Consider the following 18,731-nt stretch of genomic DNA (forward strand, 5'->3'; position numbering starts at 1 on the left):
AACTGAAGTATTGCTGTGATAGAAAGAAGATAATTCTATTCAACACAATGTGTAATTTTTTTCTCCTTTCTGGTCAAAGTCATTGTTATATTATTTAAGTGCCCTGCAAACTGGGTTTGCAAAGGAATTAGTTTCCATTCTGCAAGACAAACTGATATGGTAAATACTGAAAGCAAAAGGACAGATACATCAATATGAAGCTTTATGAAAAGCACAAATGCGACTGCTTCAACTCGATGAAGAATGCACATCTAGCTTCTTCAGATGACTAGTGTTTGTACAATCAGCCATGGTGTAAGCACACCGACATATTTGTTAGTAATGTTCGATTATGATTGTAGTTAAGAAACACAATGCTTCAAGCAATATATACAGGACAGAGATGTTAAATGAATTACAAATATTTTAAATATAAAACAATTAATACAGCATTTGATTTGTACCTTTCAAATACTAGAATTCTAAAGACAAGGGCTGAATTATATTAGCATTGCATCATGGAAAAAATGTTTTTTTTAGCCATAGTAGAAACATAAAGATCTATTCTGCCCAACTCCCATCGGCCACCGTTCAGAAGGAAGGTTAATCTGCATTAATATGCCTTCTCTTCTGTATCACGGTACTTTTTAAATGGCATGCTGACCTGCACTCACCATGGTGCAGAATACATTGTTGAGAGGTGCAATATATGCACCTATAAAAATAATTAAAAGTATTTTCATAAAAACTTAGTCAAAAATGATGCTGATGGATCAACTATCTAACATGATTTTGGTGCATGATGTTGCCATTACTTTATTTTCAAATGTTATGCCTTTTCATTTCTTTTTTGGGGAAGAAATAGTCCCCGATTTTGTAAAGTACCCTAATAACCTGTTTCTTCCCCAATGTTTCTATAAAATTCTGCACCAAAACTGTGTCAAATACATTTAAATAGATCTATTAATGTTGATTAATTAATATTGATTCATCTGCATGAAATGTAACTTACTTTTGCTAAATAACATAGCAAAACAGTGTCCTGAGCACTGGCAGTTTTGGTCTGCAGTTGCAATAAATTCAGCCCTATGTTCATTTCCTCTCCTTTAACACACAAATGTTGATTATTTTTTGCAAGTCATTGGACTTTTCTTTTTAACTTAGTTGCCTGAAACACTGACAAGCTCATGAAAGCATGTTACAGCATAAGTACTGTATGCAGCCTGGTGATTAAACATAAACTACTGCACGATGGGATAAGCTAGCAAAGCTACACCAATGAAGCACCAGAGCAGAACCACAACCACTGGAACTTTTCCACCAGACGACAAGTCTTACCTTCTTCTGACAAATAGCAGAAATTTCAGCTGTAAAGGTGAAGATATACAAACAAATCAAGATGGACAAATAACTACAAATCATTGCTGGGATTGGCCACTATCAAACAGCTAAGCTTTCTGCAGGGAAATAAATTAACAGCAATTTTTTAATGAAGAAGGCAGAAGTACACAAATGGCATGAAACAATGGCAAGACTCTCTTAATCATATGTGCTGGTGGACAATGAGACTCATTTAAAGGCCTGAAAATTTTGATTGTGTAGTGTGAAGCGGGCATGGCTTGTGGCATGCATGATCTCAGTCTGCTCTCTCAGAAGAGAGCTGCACATCATACTGGTTCAGTTATCTGCCTGAAGCTGGCACCTAAGCCCATTGCTTATGCAAATTAAGAGTGCAGCCCCTATTAAAGGGCCTTTGTAAAATTTGTTTGTGACAGACCGCAGCATGTGCCATGCATGCTGAGATCAAGTTTCTCATACGTACAGCAGCCAAACCAATGGTCCTTCAAGGGACCACTGTGAGCTGCCACTCAGAAGACAAGTTTAACATTTACTTAAGTGGCTGAATGTTCTTAAAATTGCGGGCCACTGACAACTACTGCTCACCCTCCACCCAAATGCCTCACCTCCAGGACTCATCTAAAGACCTCAACTGACAACACCAATTTACCGTGGTCCTGCCGCCAGCCTCAATAAGCGCAGTCAACATGCGATGTGCTGGGAACGCCTCCCAATTTGGGGTGATCCAATTTCTCGGCTAAAGTGTCTTGCTGACTTTGAAATAACACTTTTATGAAGATTTATCTTTCATAATCTTGGGAGGTCCCAAAGAACTTCAAGCCAATTTTTTCACCACTGCCCATTAATTTCACATCAGAATTAATATAATGGGGGCACCATAACTCGTCCTTTTTTTTCTTTTAGATATGCGCCTCAGAACTACAAAGTTCAAGAGTTACAAACAGACAACATGCCATTTTATGGGAGAAGATAAAACAACTTTTTCTTTGCATCTGCTCTTCCAATCGATGGAATAGGCTGGCAGAGGTACACCAATAAAGCACTGGAAGAGAACCACAACCATTAAACTGCTGTTGCCATTTGCGGTCAATTCTTTCTATTACTTCAAAGAGAAACAATATGAAAATGGCTTCGACGAAGCACGTGTTTCTAGCCTTCTTTAATCACAAAAGCACTTCAGAACAAACAAAGCCGTCCAACCAAAAGAAAAGTGCTTAATGAGGCCGCAGCTAATGCATACTAATAAGAAATTACAAATAACTAAATTCTATCAGAATATGCCAGTGAGTAAGGAGCAACACAGTGCCTTACCAACCAGTCAAAAACACATCAACAGCCTATGGGCAATCCCACATTTCTGTTAATTCCCTGGTTGGCAAGGAGAAGGGCTAATAATACATGATTTATATCATAGACTGCTTGTACATCTCTACATACAGGGCTTCCTTTCATTTTCCTGCTGATAACCCGCATTGTAATGCCATTGCCAGCAGTTATTCTTTCCACATAATGGCAAGGGAGTAGGTTTCACCAGTACTTATCAATACGGTGCTTCTTTCATTGTTGTGGAAAGTTGTGAGGAGTTATTTTAAACAGAAGTGCATCCACAAGCCGCTACACACTTAGTATCCTTATGTATGCACATTTTACTTTGTACCACAACTTGACACAGTTTTGAAGGAGCTAACTTACCAGTAAGAATTAATAAGGCTATTTCGTACCATGGCAGGGAGCAGTAGAAGGATTTCAGGTCAATACGCTGATTTTGCTTTCACCGTACCTAGATTTTCTACTGCCAGGGACACGCAAGTGTGAGAGAGATTTTTTTCCACTGATTAAGCCACAAATGGAATATTGCTTGTAAATCTGGGCACTCTATAATAGAGGGAATGATGACAAAAATTTTGAAAGGAGGGTCAATCTTCCTTCAACAGCATGAGCGGACAGAAAGTCAGCAGACAAGTCATGCCAGGCAGTGCCCATGTAGCTCCTAGCAACCAGCTCATTAGCTGCTTATTGGCAGTGATCTATGTGCAGGCTATCTGTTCACCCTCTCAGATAATAAATGATGATTGTTTTAATGAACTTAAAATGGCTTAACAAAAATTACAATTAAAATTAAATACAACTAAATGCATTTTTTGTGAACTATATTTCTGTCTGCAGGCTTGGGAGACACTCTGCATATCAGGATACATGGATTGATATTCATCTCCAAACTCCTCACTCTCCACAAGACAGAACAAGAGTGGTAATACATTGAAAGTGACAGAGCACCTACTACCCAGTCCCTGCCAAAATCTGGGCCACTGCCATTTTGGTGGGACTTTGAAATGAGTGGCCCAGACAATTCTGAAGTACCAAGGCGGAACATGTGCCATGCACACTCGTACTTGGTAAGGGACAGCCTAAATAGCAGTCATTAAAGGGACTGCTACAGGCCCTCAAAACCTTTATACATTAGATTTTTAAACAATGTTTGTGGGGCTAAAATCATCACACTCAAGATGCCTGATCCTCTGCAACCCTCCCCTGGGACTGCCTGCTCCCCCACCCCACTATTTAACTCATTTGCACTGGCTGGACTCCACATTGAATCACCAGATTTCTTGACCCCTTCAATGAGCAAGCTACTCCAAAAGTGCAAGTAACTCCTCAACAGAATGGTAATGAGTCCTGACCATAAAAATGGTCAGACCTCCGGCCACTTCCAGAAAATCATCATATAAAGGCAGCATGATCTTACACGTTTTTATGTAAAATTCTAATCTGTGAAAAACCAGTAGGTTTTTCCATGCAAACGATATAGAGTTAACAAAAATGTCTAATTAGATTTGGTATCAGAAGCTTTTCAAATTAGTATTGGCAAATGATTGTGCTCCCTGGAATAGCTGCTGTATACAAGCCTAACTAAACTGAACTGTCCCCCTCCATCCAAATTATTAAATCTTTTTCTGCAATAGACAATATATTTGTCTAAAGTAACAAAATCTCATATTCCTAATGTGTTTTTTTCTTACCCGTCCATAAACCATGGCTTGCTATAAAATAAAGTGCACACAAAAATGTTGTATTTCATCTATAAAATGGTACCGACAAACTATATCTAACTCGAGAGCTAAACGAGTATTTTCAATCCTGAACTCACCTTGTGGTAGCAGCACATCAATTAACCATTCAGTTTGGATTCTGAAAAAAGAACAACAGAAGTTTAAAATAACAGAAAAACCAAGAAATAAACAACAGACTTACAGTATCCAAAAATACAGAGGATGTGTTCACATTTTGTGTAGAAAACATTCTTCCGAACTGAAAAAGGAAGGCATGTCCTTTCAACATATTCAGTTAACTTAATAAACAATAATTATGACTGTGTTTAAAGAATGATTGGTTGACCTGAGTTTCAGCACTGACATGGCAATCTTGCATATTATTATTATATAATAGCTAGATTAATAGCAGGTATATAATCTAGACTCAAGCTCTATTTTATAAAATTAGGAACCCCACAAAAAAGTTTCATAAAAGGACTGCTGCTTTGTGGTGCAGATTTTAATGTTTCTCACACTTTTCCTTAAATTTATAGCAATGTGTATCATAACAGAATTGTGCGATGATACTAGTATTAATGCTTGCTTTACTAAACTGTACTCACCCTGCAATCTTTTGACTGCATTCTTCACATAAATATAATGGAGGTGGTTTTTCACCTAAAGCCACAGAAATGGATGGATCTATGCACATCTTCAAAAGAGAAATTTTTTTTTAAAAACTGTAATTTAGTTCATTGCACCACACTAAATCTTCAACAGAACTCAAATGATTATAACTTAAAACATTTTTCATTATATAGCACAGTAACTAACAAAAGGAAACTGATTTTCAGCAAGAAGACCCAAATATGAATCCGAGCCTCAATCAATATTGTAATTCAGTCATTTTTATTTTTGAGCATTAACTCCCGGTCCAGGTACATCTTGAATTCAAAATTCTCATCCTTGTGTTCAAATCCCTTCATGGCCTCACCCCTCCTTACCTCTAACCTCCATTAGCCCGGCTCTCTCAAAACTCTGCATTCCTCCAATTCTGGCCTCTCGTGCATCCCTGATTTCATTTGCTTTACCATTGGTGGCCATGCCTTCAGCTGCCTAGGCCACAAGCTCTGGGATTCACCCCCTAAACCTCAAGCTCTGTCTCTTCCTTTAAGACTCTCCTTAAAAGCTACCTCTTTAACCAAAGTTTCGTTCACCTGTGTTAACATCACCTTATGTGGCTCTGTGTCGATTCTTATCTGATAATGCTCCTGTGAAGTGCCTTAGGACAGTAAAGGTGTTATATAAAAGAAATTATTTTTTATTGTTGTTGAGCAGCTAAATGAAGCCAATAGTATGTTAGCCTTTATCGCAAGAGGATTTGAGTACAGGAGTAGTGAAGTCTTGCTTCAATTGTATAGAACCTTGGCTAGACCACACCTGGAGTACTGTGTGCAGTTTTGGTCCCCTTACCGTAGGAAGGATTTTATTGCCATAGAGGGAGTGCAACGAAGGTTCACCAGACTTCCTCCTGGGATGGCACGACTGTCCCATGAAGAGAGATTGGGGAAACTGGGCCTGTATTCTCTAGAGTTTCGAAGAATGAGAGGTGATCTCATTGAAACTTACAAAATACTTAAAAGGGTAGATGCAGGTAAGATGTTTCCCCTGGTTGGGGAGTCTAAAACCAGGGGGGGGGCACAATTTCAAAATAAGGGGGAAGCCACTTAGGACAGAGATGAGGAGAAATTTCTTTACTCAGAGGGTTGTGAATCTTTGGAATTCTGTACCCCAGAGGGCGGTGGAATCTCAGCCATTGAGTATGTTTAAAGCAGAGATTGACAGATTTCTAAATACAAATGACATAAAGGGATATCAGGATAATGTGGGAAAAAAGCATTGAAGTGGATGATCAGCCATGATCGCATTGAATGGCAGGACAGGCTCGATGGGCTGAATGGACTACTCCTGCTCCTATTTTCCTATGATCCTATTTCAGGTAGCTACTAGTTTATCTACATGTTCAAATGAAAAAGACCAGTTCAAACTCAAAATTGTAAAAGATTCAAATACCAAGATCTGGCTTTGTCCAGTTTATTTTACATGTCTAAAACAGAAGTGGTTTTAATGCTAGTAGAACAGAATAAAACAGTAGGAACTTACACTGTGGACAAGATGTAGTTCAACCTTATCAAAATTGATGGTAGCTAAATGAATCATGCACAGAATGTTTATTATTATTTTGGGTAAAAGTGAAGTTGTTTGAATTGTCATAAACCAACTCTAAATGGACGGGTGCTCATAGCACATGACTGCTTGAAAATTTAACATTAATTTGAAACTATTATTCAGAAAAGTCACTAGGATAGAGAATGTCAGGAACATGTGTGTTTTGGGGCCATTCTTAGATTAAGAAGCACAGCCTGATGTATGGCAAAGTACAGGGAGATTTATGTCCCTTTGACTCATGCTTGACTGGAACTGGTTTATGGCTGGATAATGTCAGTGTCATTCCCTCATCATTGTGAAACCTCAACTTGCTGAGCACCCAGGAACAAAAAGCAGAATCAAACAGAACAGTATGCTTTGACTACAATGGACCTCAAAACATATTAAAGAAGGAAAACCCAGAAATAGAAATCTCAGTGTATTTTGTTTGAAGTCAAACACTGAAAAACATGTTGAAGACAATTTTGAATCACCTTCCTCTTCAATGGAAAGCTGATATTTCAAACTTTCACTACTATGCCCTCTGCAATAGCACAGCCATTTTAATTAATCTATACTGAAATTATCCCCACCACCCCTGGGTTTCTTTCACCTTTCATAGAAAGCTTTTAAAAATAATTTCAAATCAATACAAAGTGGTATCAATACAACATTGCATACTTTCCTCTGCATGCCAGATTAAAGAATTATTTTACTAAACTCTCACTCATTTAACATAAAAGAGTTATATAGAATTACATATAAATACACATATAAAAAGAGTGCTTCTTCCCAGCACGCCCCAAGCTAACCTGCTTCCCTTTCCATGATAGGACCCCCTCCCACTGCGACTGGACTCCCCCCACTACATGACTGACCCCCTGGCAATCACCAAATCCCCCCCTTCCCACGGTCACCGAACCCCTCTCCACAATCACTGACCCTACACCTTGACAGCCCCCTTCTCTGCCACCAATATGTCTCATAACACCCGGACACCCTTCCGACTTTCCAAATCACTCTGTATCCACTCCCCGCCTCTTGCAATCTCTAAGCAGCAAAAAACTTACCTGTCAATCTGACTGGCTTCCAGGTGGGGAACCTGCTAAAAGAAAACACGCACTCTGTGGAGTCAAAACTCCACAGCACTTAGACGACCAGAACTCCTCCCCACAGATTGGAAATCCCACTCCAGTAAATATCAGGGCCACCGTTTCTGTCCAACAAGAAACGAGTTGTTCATTCTCTATGTGAACGGCAGTCTTAATCCCATGTGCCTCCACAGTTCCTATATCACGTTATTCCATTTTCATTCAACCACCCATCTATAGCTGATTTTTTTAAATGTTCACATACTTTAATCACCAATTCTAGGAGTGCATTCCACAACCTCACATTTCTGCCTGTAAAAAAAAGTTTCTCCTTCTCTGTCTTCACATTTAATTTCTTATTTCTGTCCCTTTGCTGTCAAGCTCTCGACCACTGCAGCTGTCTGGGGAAGATGTTCATCATGAACAAAGATCATGGTGGGTTCTATATAGGGTGTACAATCTCCTCCACCAAATTATTATCCAGACATTGAAGACAATGAAAATCAGGCATGTTCCAGAATGGGGTGGCAATCCATTCTAAAAAAACGACCACCCCAACAATGACAATAACAATCTATCCCCAAAAAATATAAAAACTCACAATACCTTCACAGCAGGTTTGTTGATTGCATTCTGGCATTCAATGTGCTGACAATGAATTGGATTCCATGCTGGAGGAAGATGAAAAGTATTAGATGCAAATGTGCACAACTCATCATTGTGATTAACCTCTATTTTGCCGTTTTAGAGTCATTGAGTCATAGAGAGATACAGCACTGAAACAGGCCCTTCAGCCCACCGAGTCTGTGCCGACCATCAACCACCCATTTATACTAATCCTACGTTTTGTTGACAAATGATGAAATATTCTTAACTGATATGAAGTCAAGATGTGCTTTTGACAAAAACAGAAATTGTTGTGTTTGATTTTATTGAATTTTAAATAGTTATGGTAATTCCATATTTAAAATGGCATCGAACAGCTGAGCCTCGAGGTGCTTTTATAGAATCTCCTTAGTTCTGTGGAAGGCAATTCATATGACAGGTTTCAATGTAAGTTGCATTCATTTAGATTGGCTGTTAGATTCATTGAGAACATTGGGGTAGAGTTTCCACTAGGTTGTGCTGGTTTTTTCAGTGTAATTCACCCAGAATCGGCATATTCCACACAAAAGATTGTGGAATCGTAAGTACAAATTACGATCAGTGCAAATTGAGTTTCTGGCATCTTTTGCGCTAGTTTAAAAAACATAGCTCTAGAAGCTGGCCCCACCCACAAAGCTGGCCACACTTCCCAGGGTTAATTAATCACCATTTGGAGTTTCCATTACAAAGAACAAAGAACAGTACAGCACAGGAACAGTCCAATCGGCCCTCCAAGCCTGCACCAATCTTGATGCCTGCCGAAACTAACACCTTCTGCACTTTCGGGGTCCATATCCCTCTATTCCCTTCCTATTCATATATTTGTCAAGATGTCTCTTAAACATCGCTATCGTATCTGCTTCCACCACCTCCCCTGGCAGCAAGTTCCAGGCACTCACCACCCTCTGTGTAAAAAACTTGCCTCGCACATCCCCTCTAAACTTTGCCCCTCTCACCTTAAACCTATGTCCCCTAGTAACTGACTCTTCCACCCTGGGTAAAAGCTTCTGACTATCCACTCTGTCCATGCCGCTCATAACTTTGTAAACCTCTATCATGTCACCCCTCCACCTCCGTTGTTCCAGTGAAAACAATCCGAGTTTTCCAACCTCTCCTCATAGCTAATGCCCTCCAGACCAGGCAACATCCTGGTAAACCTCCTCTGTACCCTCTCCAAAGCCTCCAAGTCCTTCTGGTAGTGTGGCGACCAGAATTGCACGCAATATTCTAAGTGTGGCCTAACTAAGGTTCTGTACAGCTGCAACATGACTTGCCTATTTTTATACTCTATGCCCCGACCGATGAAGGCAAGCATGCCGTATGCCTTCTTGACTACCTTATCCACCTGCATTGCCACTTTCAGTGACCTGTGGACCTGTACGCCCAGATCTCGCTGCCTGTCAATACTCCTAAGGGTTCTGCCATTTACTGTATACCTCCTACCTGCATTCGACCTTCCAAAATGCATTACCTCACATTTGTCCGGATTAAACTCCATCTGCCATTTCTCCGTCCAAGTCTCCAATCGATCTATATCCTGCTGTATCCTCTGACAATCCTCATCATTATCCGCAACTCCACCAGCCTTTGTGTCGTCCGCAAACTTACTAAATAGACCAGCTACATTTGCACACGTTTGTGGACCTTTGAGGAGACTCTAAAATTTAAGCTGGTGCTTTTGAGCATAAGGAACTTTGCAAGATTTAAAAGCTTTTGAAGGTATTGTTTTGTAATTTGTGATGGAGTCTGCAGTTTGCGAGACCAGTGGAGGAGTGTGTGTAGACTGTTGTCTGAACAGATGACTTGTTGAATTCGGTTAGGTGCACTGACTCTGGTTTCAAAGCTTTTTTTTAAAAAATGAAAGTCCCTAACTTAAAAGTAAAATGAAAAATCTTCAGGGTTCTGGAGAGAAGAACTGGTTGGAACCAGATAAGACACAGAGGGCAGTATTCAATGGAGGTGATGGATGAAGAGCCAGCGAGAGTCCCACATCGCCTCTTTTTGGGAAGGCCTGCTGCATTACATGCCAATCAGGCACTTAACTGGGCAGTAGCGAGTCTTCCCTGGGATTAAGGACCCCTGGGACTGAAGTTCTGCCTGCTGAGAGCTGTTGGCCAATCAGCGGCCGGCAGTTTTTTACTGAACAGCGCCGCCGGGGAGAAGATGGCTGCTGCTGGTAGTGCACCCAGTGAGGCCAAGGATCGTCCATGGACCCAGGCCACTGTTACAAGATTTCTTCAGTAAAATATGTATGAAAGGACTTATAGTTGATTAATTGAACATTGATTCATCTGGAGATTGTTGAACTTTTGTTTTTTTTTTAAAAGGGAAGGTCAACAGAAGGTTTGGGACTGAGTGAAATGTAAACACACTGGAATGCACCTGTGTCCAAATAACCCAACAGGGGTTGTGCTTTTGACTTGGGAAAAAACGTTTGCCAAGGAGTGACAGGCCAACATTTGTGATTGTCATGCACCTTGCTTCTGAACAGTTTTAGTTTCATTTTGAACTGTTAAAAAAAAGCCAGTTATTGTTTGGCCTGAAAACAGAAGAAGTTGCTGCGTGCCTGCCAGGAGATGATAGCTGATATCTTTCACTCTTGAAAAGAATTCCTGCCTTAAATGTGTTTACTATTTCCTCCTGTATTTGCAGAAAGCTTTACTGCTACAATGTTACTATAAGACCTAAGAAAATACTTGTTGTTGCTTCCTTCTGTAAAGCCTGACTGAAGTTTTCTGTGCTGCATCTCTTGGAAAGCCTATCCAAACTGATCTTCAATAGCCCCTGGAAGGAACTGTTCTGGGAAGATCCTAGTGACAGCTCCCTATTCGCATTTGTGACACCTAATCAACAAAGGACATCTTTCCATACCTTCTTTTCAGCCTAAGTGGTTTTATTTTTATTCCCTCTATTTCTGGGTATAGGAAAATCCCTTTTATTTTTCCCGGTTAACTGGTTGTGTGTGTGTGTGTGTGTGTGTGTGTGTGTGTGTGTGTGTGTGTGTGTGTGTGTGTGTGTGTGTGTGTGTGTGGGCTAGGATAAATAAAGGGCTATAATATTTCATTTTGTATGCATTTTACTTCATTATTGGTTAAAACTTGGTTTATAGTAAAATGATAATTTTGTTAGTAATTAAAGAAACCTGGTTGGTGTGTTTTTTTCTGGGGGAAAAATAGAGTAACTGATTGATTGTTTCGGTAAGTGGGAAAATTTAAATATATGCTGTGACCTGTGGATAAGTGGGACTGAATTAACAGTGCACTCCTCCCGCCTTGGTCGTAACACGACAGATGAGTGATGGCAGGAGGGGTTTCACGGGGTGAGGGATGCGTGGAAGGGGATGTAGGGGGCTCTCAGCAGGCCCCCCTTTCCTGATGCCAGGTCTCTCGATCAGGCACTGAATACCTTTGAATGAGGGACACCCCCCCCCCCCCCCCACCCCCCACCACTGGTAGCTGGCAAGCAACCCTGTATGGGTTTGTCGTGCCCTTCACATGGTGACAGGCTAATTCCCCACCCCACAGCTGCGCTAATACTGGCGGTGGCGGGAAGAGTCCCTTAATTAGGCATTAACTGCTGCTGAGACTGGAAGCTGATTCTGGGAGTTGGCCATTGGCAAATATGAGTTGTGGCAGCTGCTTTCAGTGACTCAAAGAAATACTGGTGGATCCACGCCATCAAGACTGTTGTGAGCAGAGCCGAGGAAGCTCAATGCTGGGGAAGATTGCAATGCTTGCTATCAATGAGAAGGCAAATCAGTGACTGCATCTTGGAGGACTGGAGCTGGAAATCTACCTGAAGAAATTCAGAGCTATGAAGAACTTTGTGGTTGGTTGGTGCCATCTTTGCTGAGTGAACTTCCCAGTAAATCTGTGAGATGTATCTTTGTTGTATCTGATTATTAACGTGTAACCTGTTAACTACATATATTGACAACGATTTGTCTGTCATTTTGTGTTTAGCTGATGTTGATTTTGGTTTGATAATTAGAGTAAAAGTTATAAAGGTGAAATCTTGTCTATTTGTTTTATTTGATTGGGGTCGTTAGGTAAATTTGGTTCTTTTGGTTTGTTGATCTCCATGGGGATCATAACAAATTTATTAACGAAGCTGACGACTGTACCCCAGTATAACTAGCAAATGATTCTATATATTTTTAAAAGCCATTTTCAGTAATTCAACATTGTGTTACTCATAGATGGTGCATTGAAACTCTAATTAAAAATACCTTTTATTGTGATATACCCATTTTCAGTTGTTTTAATCAAACTGCACCAGTACCACTCTTAAATATATCAAGGAATATTTTTTAAAGCAATTTTTTAACATTATATTTTAAAACACTGCCAGCTTGTGCTGGTTCCTGGTAGAACTGGCATTCAGCAATTTGCAAATGAGTTTGAGCAGCAACACAAGAAAAACTTTCTCAAAATTGACACAAGATCATTGATTGCACCAAAGTGGAAACTCTGCCCAATTTTTTTTGAATACTTGTGAAGTTCCTCTGACAGTGCAATTCATGTGGACGCTTATACTTCTCATTTGGGGATCAATACCATTAATATGGAGTATTACCAACCTCTGTGAATGGACTTCACTGTGGTGGTATAAAGTCATTTATTCCCAAATTTTTTGGAGTAAACTAATCTATGTTAAATATTAGTTTAGGATTAATAGCATTGCTACATGGCAGGACGTCTGTTGTTTCCCTCAACAGCTTGTTACTATCTTCAAAGAAATTGCTTGAACCTCCGAAGAGAAACTATACTTACAGCAATCAAATATTCTAGTGTTCATCAATTTCTGTTCATCACTGATATTCTATGTAGAGAAGATAGATTCAATTCCATAAGCAAGGCTTATATAAATACCTCCAGATGTTGCGGACTGAACTTAGTGGAGCCGGCCAGGGACCCAACGCGGAGTTGAAAAGGCAAGGGGAACCCCGCCTCGGCCCTTCGAAGCCACCATATCTCCCCCCCCCATCCCTCCCCCCGGCACAATTCAATGGCACTCGGGCACATAACTGCCTGGCGTCATGGTCCACATCTCTTTAAGGATGGGGATCGTGCCTCCCAGAGCTGCCCGCCAATCAGAGGGCCAGCAGCTCAGTAGTTTCGGCAGTTCCACTGGATGCAGTGGCCACTGTCAGTACTACACCAGGTCCATTGCTGCAGACCCAGACTCGCAGTGTTGCTGTGGCCAGTTCGGCAGGCCCTGTTGACAGCAGAGAGGCGGCCTTTACTGTCGGGTGCCCTCCGCAGGCCACAAATGACCTCCCCATGTGGCAGAGGCCCCACCACACCCACTGCTGGTGTAATTCCAGCGGTGGCAAGAAGAGGCCCTTAAATGGCCACTTATGGGCCTCAATTGGCCTCTGGACAGGAAGGCCGAATTCAGCATTTCCCACCCCTGAATTAACTGCAGGGCAACGGGAAGGCGACAGGCCCTCCACACCCCACCTTTCATCGCTATTCTATGGGCCCCTCCACCTCCCAGCCCGTCTCCCAGGGGCCTATTAAATTCTGCCTTGCACCTCTCGAAGAATTTGCAGCTGGGACTCTGAGTAATGGACACTTTTAAATAGTCAAAACAGTTGTGTATTATGTGCATTTCTGGCTTACTGTACCGCATCATGCCTGTTTTTGCTTTTGAAAATCATTTCATTCTGCACATAAATGTGGACTGTAACTTAGCCTGTAAAACATGGTCTAGTAATGGTGACATTTTATACCTTCCAAATCGACAGACGGTGTCTTGGACATCCCAAGTGTTCTCTAGTAAGCAATTTGCCATGATCAGGGTAAATTGTTTAACCTGGGCTGTGCTAGCTCAGTCCAGTAGAGAATATGAGACATGTTTTAATTTATAGGAGATTTTGCTTGCTTATCGAAATTATTAAGCTATTCACATGAGGGAAAACATGAAGGCACCCTCAGATGGGTAAGCTTAAAATAAAATTACAAAGGCGCCAAGCAGGCAGGACCCACAGATAGGAGGGGAAACCTCTCCAGTTGGCTCATTGGGGCTGCAAGTGGGGGGGGCCTATCCTGCCTGCAGTCCCCTCTTTGGGGAATGGAGCCTCTGGATCTGATGCCCTCCCACCCCAGCCTGCCACAGGAAGGACAACTCCATTAAGCGGGGCAGGGGGGGCCTGATCTGCCATCGGCAAAATGCAGACAAGTCAGAAAAAAAATCACCTCTAATTGGGCCCTGAAGCATGCAAATTGTCTGCCCACCTCCGGTCACTGAGCAGCCGATCAATCATGCTGCCTGCTGCTGAGTAACTTCCCCAGTGGCGGAAATGTGACGGGGAGCTGTCCCGATGTGGCACCCCACTATTTCCCTGGACTCCCACCTCCAAGACTGCCACACCATTGCTGGGTAAATTCACCCCCCAGTGTTGGACCTGCTCTCATCCCAAAAAAAGTGATGTCATTCAAGGATAGAGAAATATAACACAATGGCCAGAATTTTCTGGGCCTTTTGGGGACCGGCTGGGAGGCGGGAAAGCTGGCAAAATGGCATGGGAAGGCATCGATGGGGGGCGCCTGATGTCTTCCCACCAGTATGCCATTTTGCCAGCTGCGGGAAAGTTGGCAGATGAGGCACACACTGGGAGGTCAATGGAGCCACTTAAGTGGCGAATTAAGGGCTACTTCCCACCTCCACAGGCATTTTGCCCGCATTGATGCGGGGGGTGCTGCTGCTGCATGAGGACACTGCCCATTGAAACATGGCAGCCTCCCAGTGGGCTCTGTGGGGGGGAATAGAGGGGTCCCCTGGCAGCAACAGCCACTCCTGCGGCAATAGCGCACCAGTACTTAATGACCCAGCCCACCACCCTCACCCGCACACAACAGGGCGGCACAGTGGCGCAGTGGTTAGCACCGCAGCCTCACAGCTCCAGCGACCCGGTTTCAGTTCTAGGTACTGCCTGTGCGGAGTTTGCAAGTTCTCCCTGTGACCGTGTGGGTTTCTGCCGGGTGCTCCGGTTTCCTCCCACAGCCAAAGACTTGCAGGTTGCTAGGTAAATTGGCCATTGTAAATTGCCCCTAGTGTAGATAGGTGGTTGGAGAATTGAGGGAAGGTGGGGATGTGGTAGGGAATATGGGGTTAATGTAGGATTAGTATAAATGGGTGGTTGTTGGTTGGCACAGACTCGGTGGGCCGAAGGGCATGTTTCAGTGCTGTATCTCTTTAAAAAAAAAAATTGCTGAGCTGCCTGGCCCACTTACTGCTCTTCAAGGGTGTGTAGCTATTGAGGCGCCCTCTCCTTGTAGCTGTAGGCTCAGCAATGGCCACCATAGTGGTAGTGCTGCTGAGCTGTCAGCCCTCTGATTGGTCTAGCAGATCATGAGGGCAGTCTTTAACTAGTTGCCGGCCCTGGTGGCAACGCTTAATTGGCCACCGCCAGCAATACGTTTCCCTGGGTCCTGCCACTGGCCGAAGAGGGATTGCCTCCCTCATTCAGCCCCAGCAGCGGGACTCCTGCCGTCCCAGTAAAACTCAGCCTATTATGTCACAAAGTTTAAAAATAATTAAACGCAACATTGAAGTCTCATGGCATCAAGTCAAACATGGACAAAAAAACCTCCTGCCGATAGCCACCTACCACCCTCCCTCAGCTGATGAATCAGCGCTCCTCTGTGTGAACAACATTTGGAAGAAGCGCTGTGGGTAGCAAAGGCAAAGAATAAACTCTGGGTGGAGGATTTCAATGTCCATTACCAAAAGAAGTTCAGCAGCAGCACGACTGACCAAGCTAGTTAAGTCCTGAAGGACAGATCTACCAGACTGACGCTGCGGGAGGTAGTGAAAGAACCGACACATACGAGAAACCCACTTGACCTTACCCTCACTAATCTACCTGTCACAAATACATCTGTTAATGACAGTAATAATCGGAGTGAAGACCACACAGTCCTTGTGGAGACAGCAGGCTGGATTTTACAGCACCCCACCCCAACGCTGGGCATCGTGGTAGGTGAGGTCGGAAAATGCCTCCGGCAGTGGCCTACTATGGGCCTGGACGTCAGGAAAGTTCGGCCCGATATTGCCAGCGACGGCGAGGCCTCATGGTGGCCCTCTCCCTGCCGCTCGGTGACACGAGCTAAATTAGCATAGGGAAATTTATTTAAATTAGTGAATTAAGTATTTACCCGTGCCCACCATCCGTTCCGGTGCCATACCGGTGCTTGTGGCCGACACTCCCGCGCCTTCGGATACCTGTCCGGGGATCCGATGCGGGACGCTGATGAGGAGGTGGAGAGCAGGGTCAAATTCCTCCAATTGGTGTAGGGGATGGTGAGAAGGGATGCAAGTTTGTGAACTACTCGGGGTGGTGGGTGCCGGGGCGGGGTGCGGGATGGACAGGTGCACAAGGTAAATATTTTGTTGGGAGAGAAGGAAAGGGATGAATTCTGTGGTTATTGGGGCATGGAAGAGCAGTCAGAAACATTTATTTCATTTTGTTGATTCCATTTTAATTAACTATATCTTTCCATATTTAAATGAAGCGGTAGGGCTCGAAGCCCTTTAAAAATGGCACGATGCCGGAGCAGTGGCGCCTGATGCCATAGCCGGAAACGGACCGCCCACCCCCTCCATGCCACTGTTGGGGGTGGGGGGGTGCGGTCTGCCCCGGCCATTTAAATGAACCGCCGCATTTAATATCGCTCCGGCTCCACAATGTGCGGTCCACGCGGCGCAGACCACCATTTTTGAAGCTCACCACATTTTAAAATCCAGCCCAACATCTCAGCTTTACACCAAGGACACCCTCCATTGTTTTGTGTGGCACTACCACCGTGCCAAATGAGATAGGTCTAGGCAGCTCAAAACTGGGTATTAATGAGGCACTGCGGGTCATCATCAGCAGCAGCATTTTATTCAACCACAATCTGTAACCTCATGGCCCAGCATATCCTTCATTTTACTATCATTAAGTGGGGGGGGGGGGGGGGGGGGGGGGGGGGGGACAGTGGCATAGTGGTAATGTCACTGAATTAGTAATCCAGAAACCCAGGCTTAATGCCCAGGGGATACAGGTTCAAATCTCATCATGGCAGCTGGTGGAATTGATATTTAATTTTTTTTTTAAATCTGGAATTGAAAGCTAGTCTCAGATCATTGATTGCGTTAAGGAAACAACACCATCTGGTTCAGGGAAGGAAATCTGCCGTCCTTACTTGGTCGGGCCTACATGTGACTCCAGACCCACAGCTCTTAATTGCACTCTGAAATGGCTTAGCAAGTCATCATAACCTTGTCAAGGGCAATTACTGATGGGCAACAAATGCTGGCCTTACCAGCGATGCCCCCATAAAACTGAGGTGTCAATCTGGTGAAGCTACAACACAGGATGCATGCTAAATAGTGGAAGCAGCATGCGACAGAGAGATAAGCAATCCCACAACGAACAGATCAGATCAAAGCTCTGCAGACCTGCCCTATCCAGTCGGGAATTGTGGTGGACAATTGAACCATGAACTGCAATAGAAGACTCCATGAACATCCCCATCCTCAATGATGGTGGAGCCCATCATGAGTGCAAAAGTGTTTGCAACCATCTTCAACCAGAAGTGCCAAGTAGATAATTCATTTCAACCTCCTCCTCAGGTCCTCTGCATCACAGATGCCAGTCTTCAGCCAATCCTATTCACTCTGTGTGATATCACAAAGCAACTGAGCGCACTGGAAACAGCAAAGGCTACGGGCCTAAACAACAACAACAACATCCTAGCAGTAATGTTGAAGACCTGTGCTCCTGAACTAGCCATGCCCCTAGCCAAGCTATTCCAGTACAGCTACATACTAGCATCTACCCGACAAAGTGGAAAATTGCCCAGGTATGGCCTGCCCACAGAAAGCAGGACAAATCTAATCTGGGCAATTACTGCCCCATCAGTCTACTCTCAATCATCAGCAAGGCGATGGAAGATGACATTGCCAGTGCTATCAAGCGGCATTTACTCAGCAATAACCTGCTCACTGATGGGACACTCGGCTCCTGACCTCATTACAAAAGAGAGGAATTCAAGAGGTGAGGCGAGAGTGACTGCCCCTGACATCAAGACAGCATTTGACCAAGTGTGGCATCAAGGAGCCCTAGCAAAAGTGAATGGGAATCAGGGGGAAAACTCTCCACTGGTTGGAGTTATACCTAGCACAAAGGAAAATAGCTGTGGTCGTTGGAGGCCATGCATTTTAGCCCCAGGATATTGCTGCTTGAATTCCTCAGGACTGTATTCTAGGCCCAAACATCTTCAGTTGCTTCATTAATGACCTTCTTTCCATCATAAGGTCAGAAGTGAGGTTGTTCGTTGATGATTGCACAGTGTTCAGTTCCACTCACAACTCCTCAGATACTGAAGCAGTCTGTGCTCACATGCAGCAAGACCTGGACAACATTCAG

General features: G+C 43.3%; 1 protein-coding gene across 1 annotated transcript in view; it reads right to left on the reverse strand.

Annotated features, from left to right (window-relative positions):
- Window positions 1-18,731, reverse strand: part of LOC137373447 (protein unc-79 homolog) — a 197,256-nt gene that overhangs the window by 149,223 nt on the left and 29,302 nt on the right. The window contains 4 exon segments of the mRNA XM_068038269.1: window positions 1,318-1,346; window positions 4,487-4,527; window positions 4,994-5,082; window positions 8,276-8,340. Of these exon segments, the coding sequence (XP_067894370.1) occupies window positions 1,318-1,346; window positions 4,487-4,527; window positions 4,994-5,082; window positions 8,276-8,340 (224 nt within the window).

This window comes from Heterodontus francisci, chromosome 9 (genome assembly GCF_036365525.1).
Source record: "Heterodontus francisci isolate sHetFra1 chromosome 9, sHetFra1.hap1, whole genome shotgun sequence".
NCBI classification, from domain to species: Eukaryota; Metazoa; Chordata; class Chondrichthyes; order Heterodontiformes; family Heterodontidae; genus Heterodontus; species Heterodontus francisci.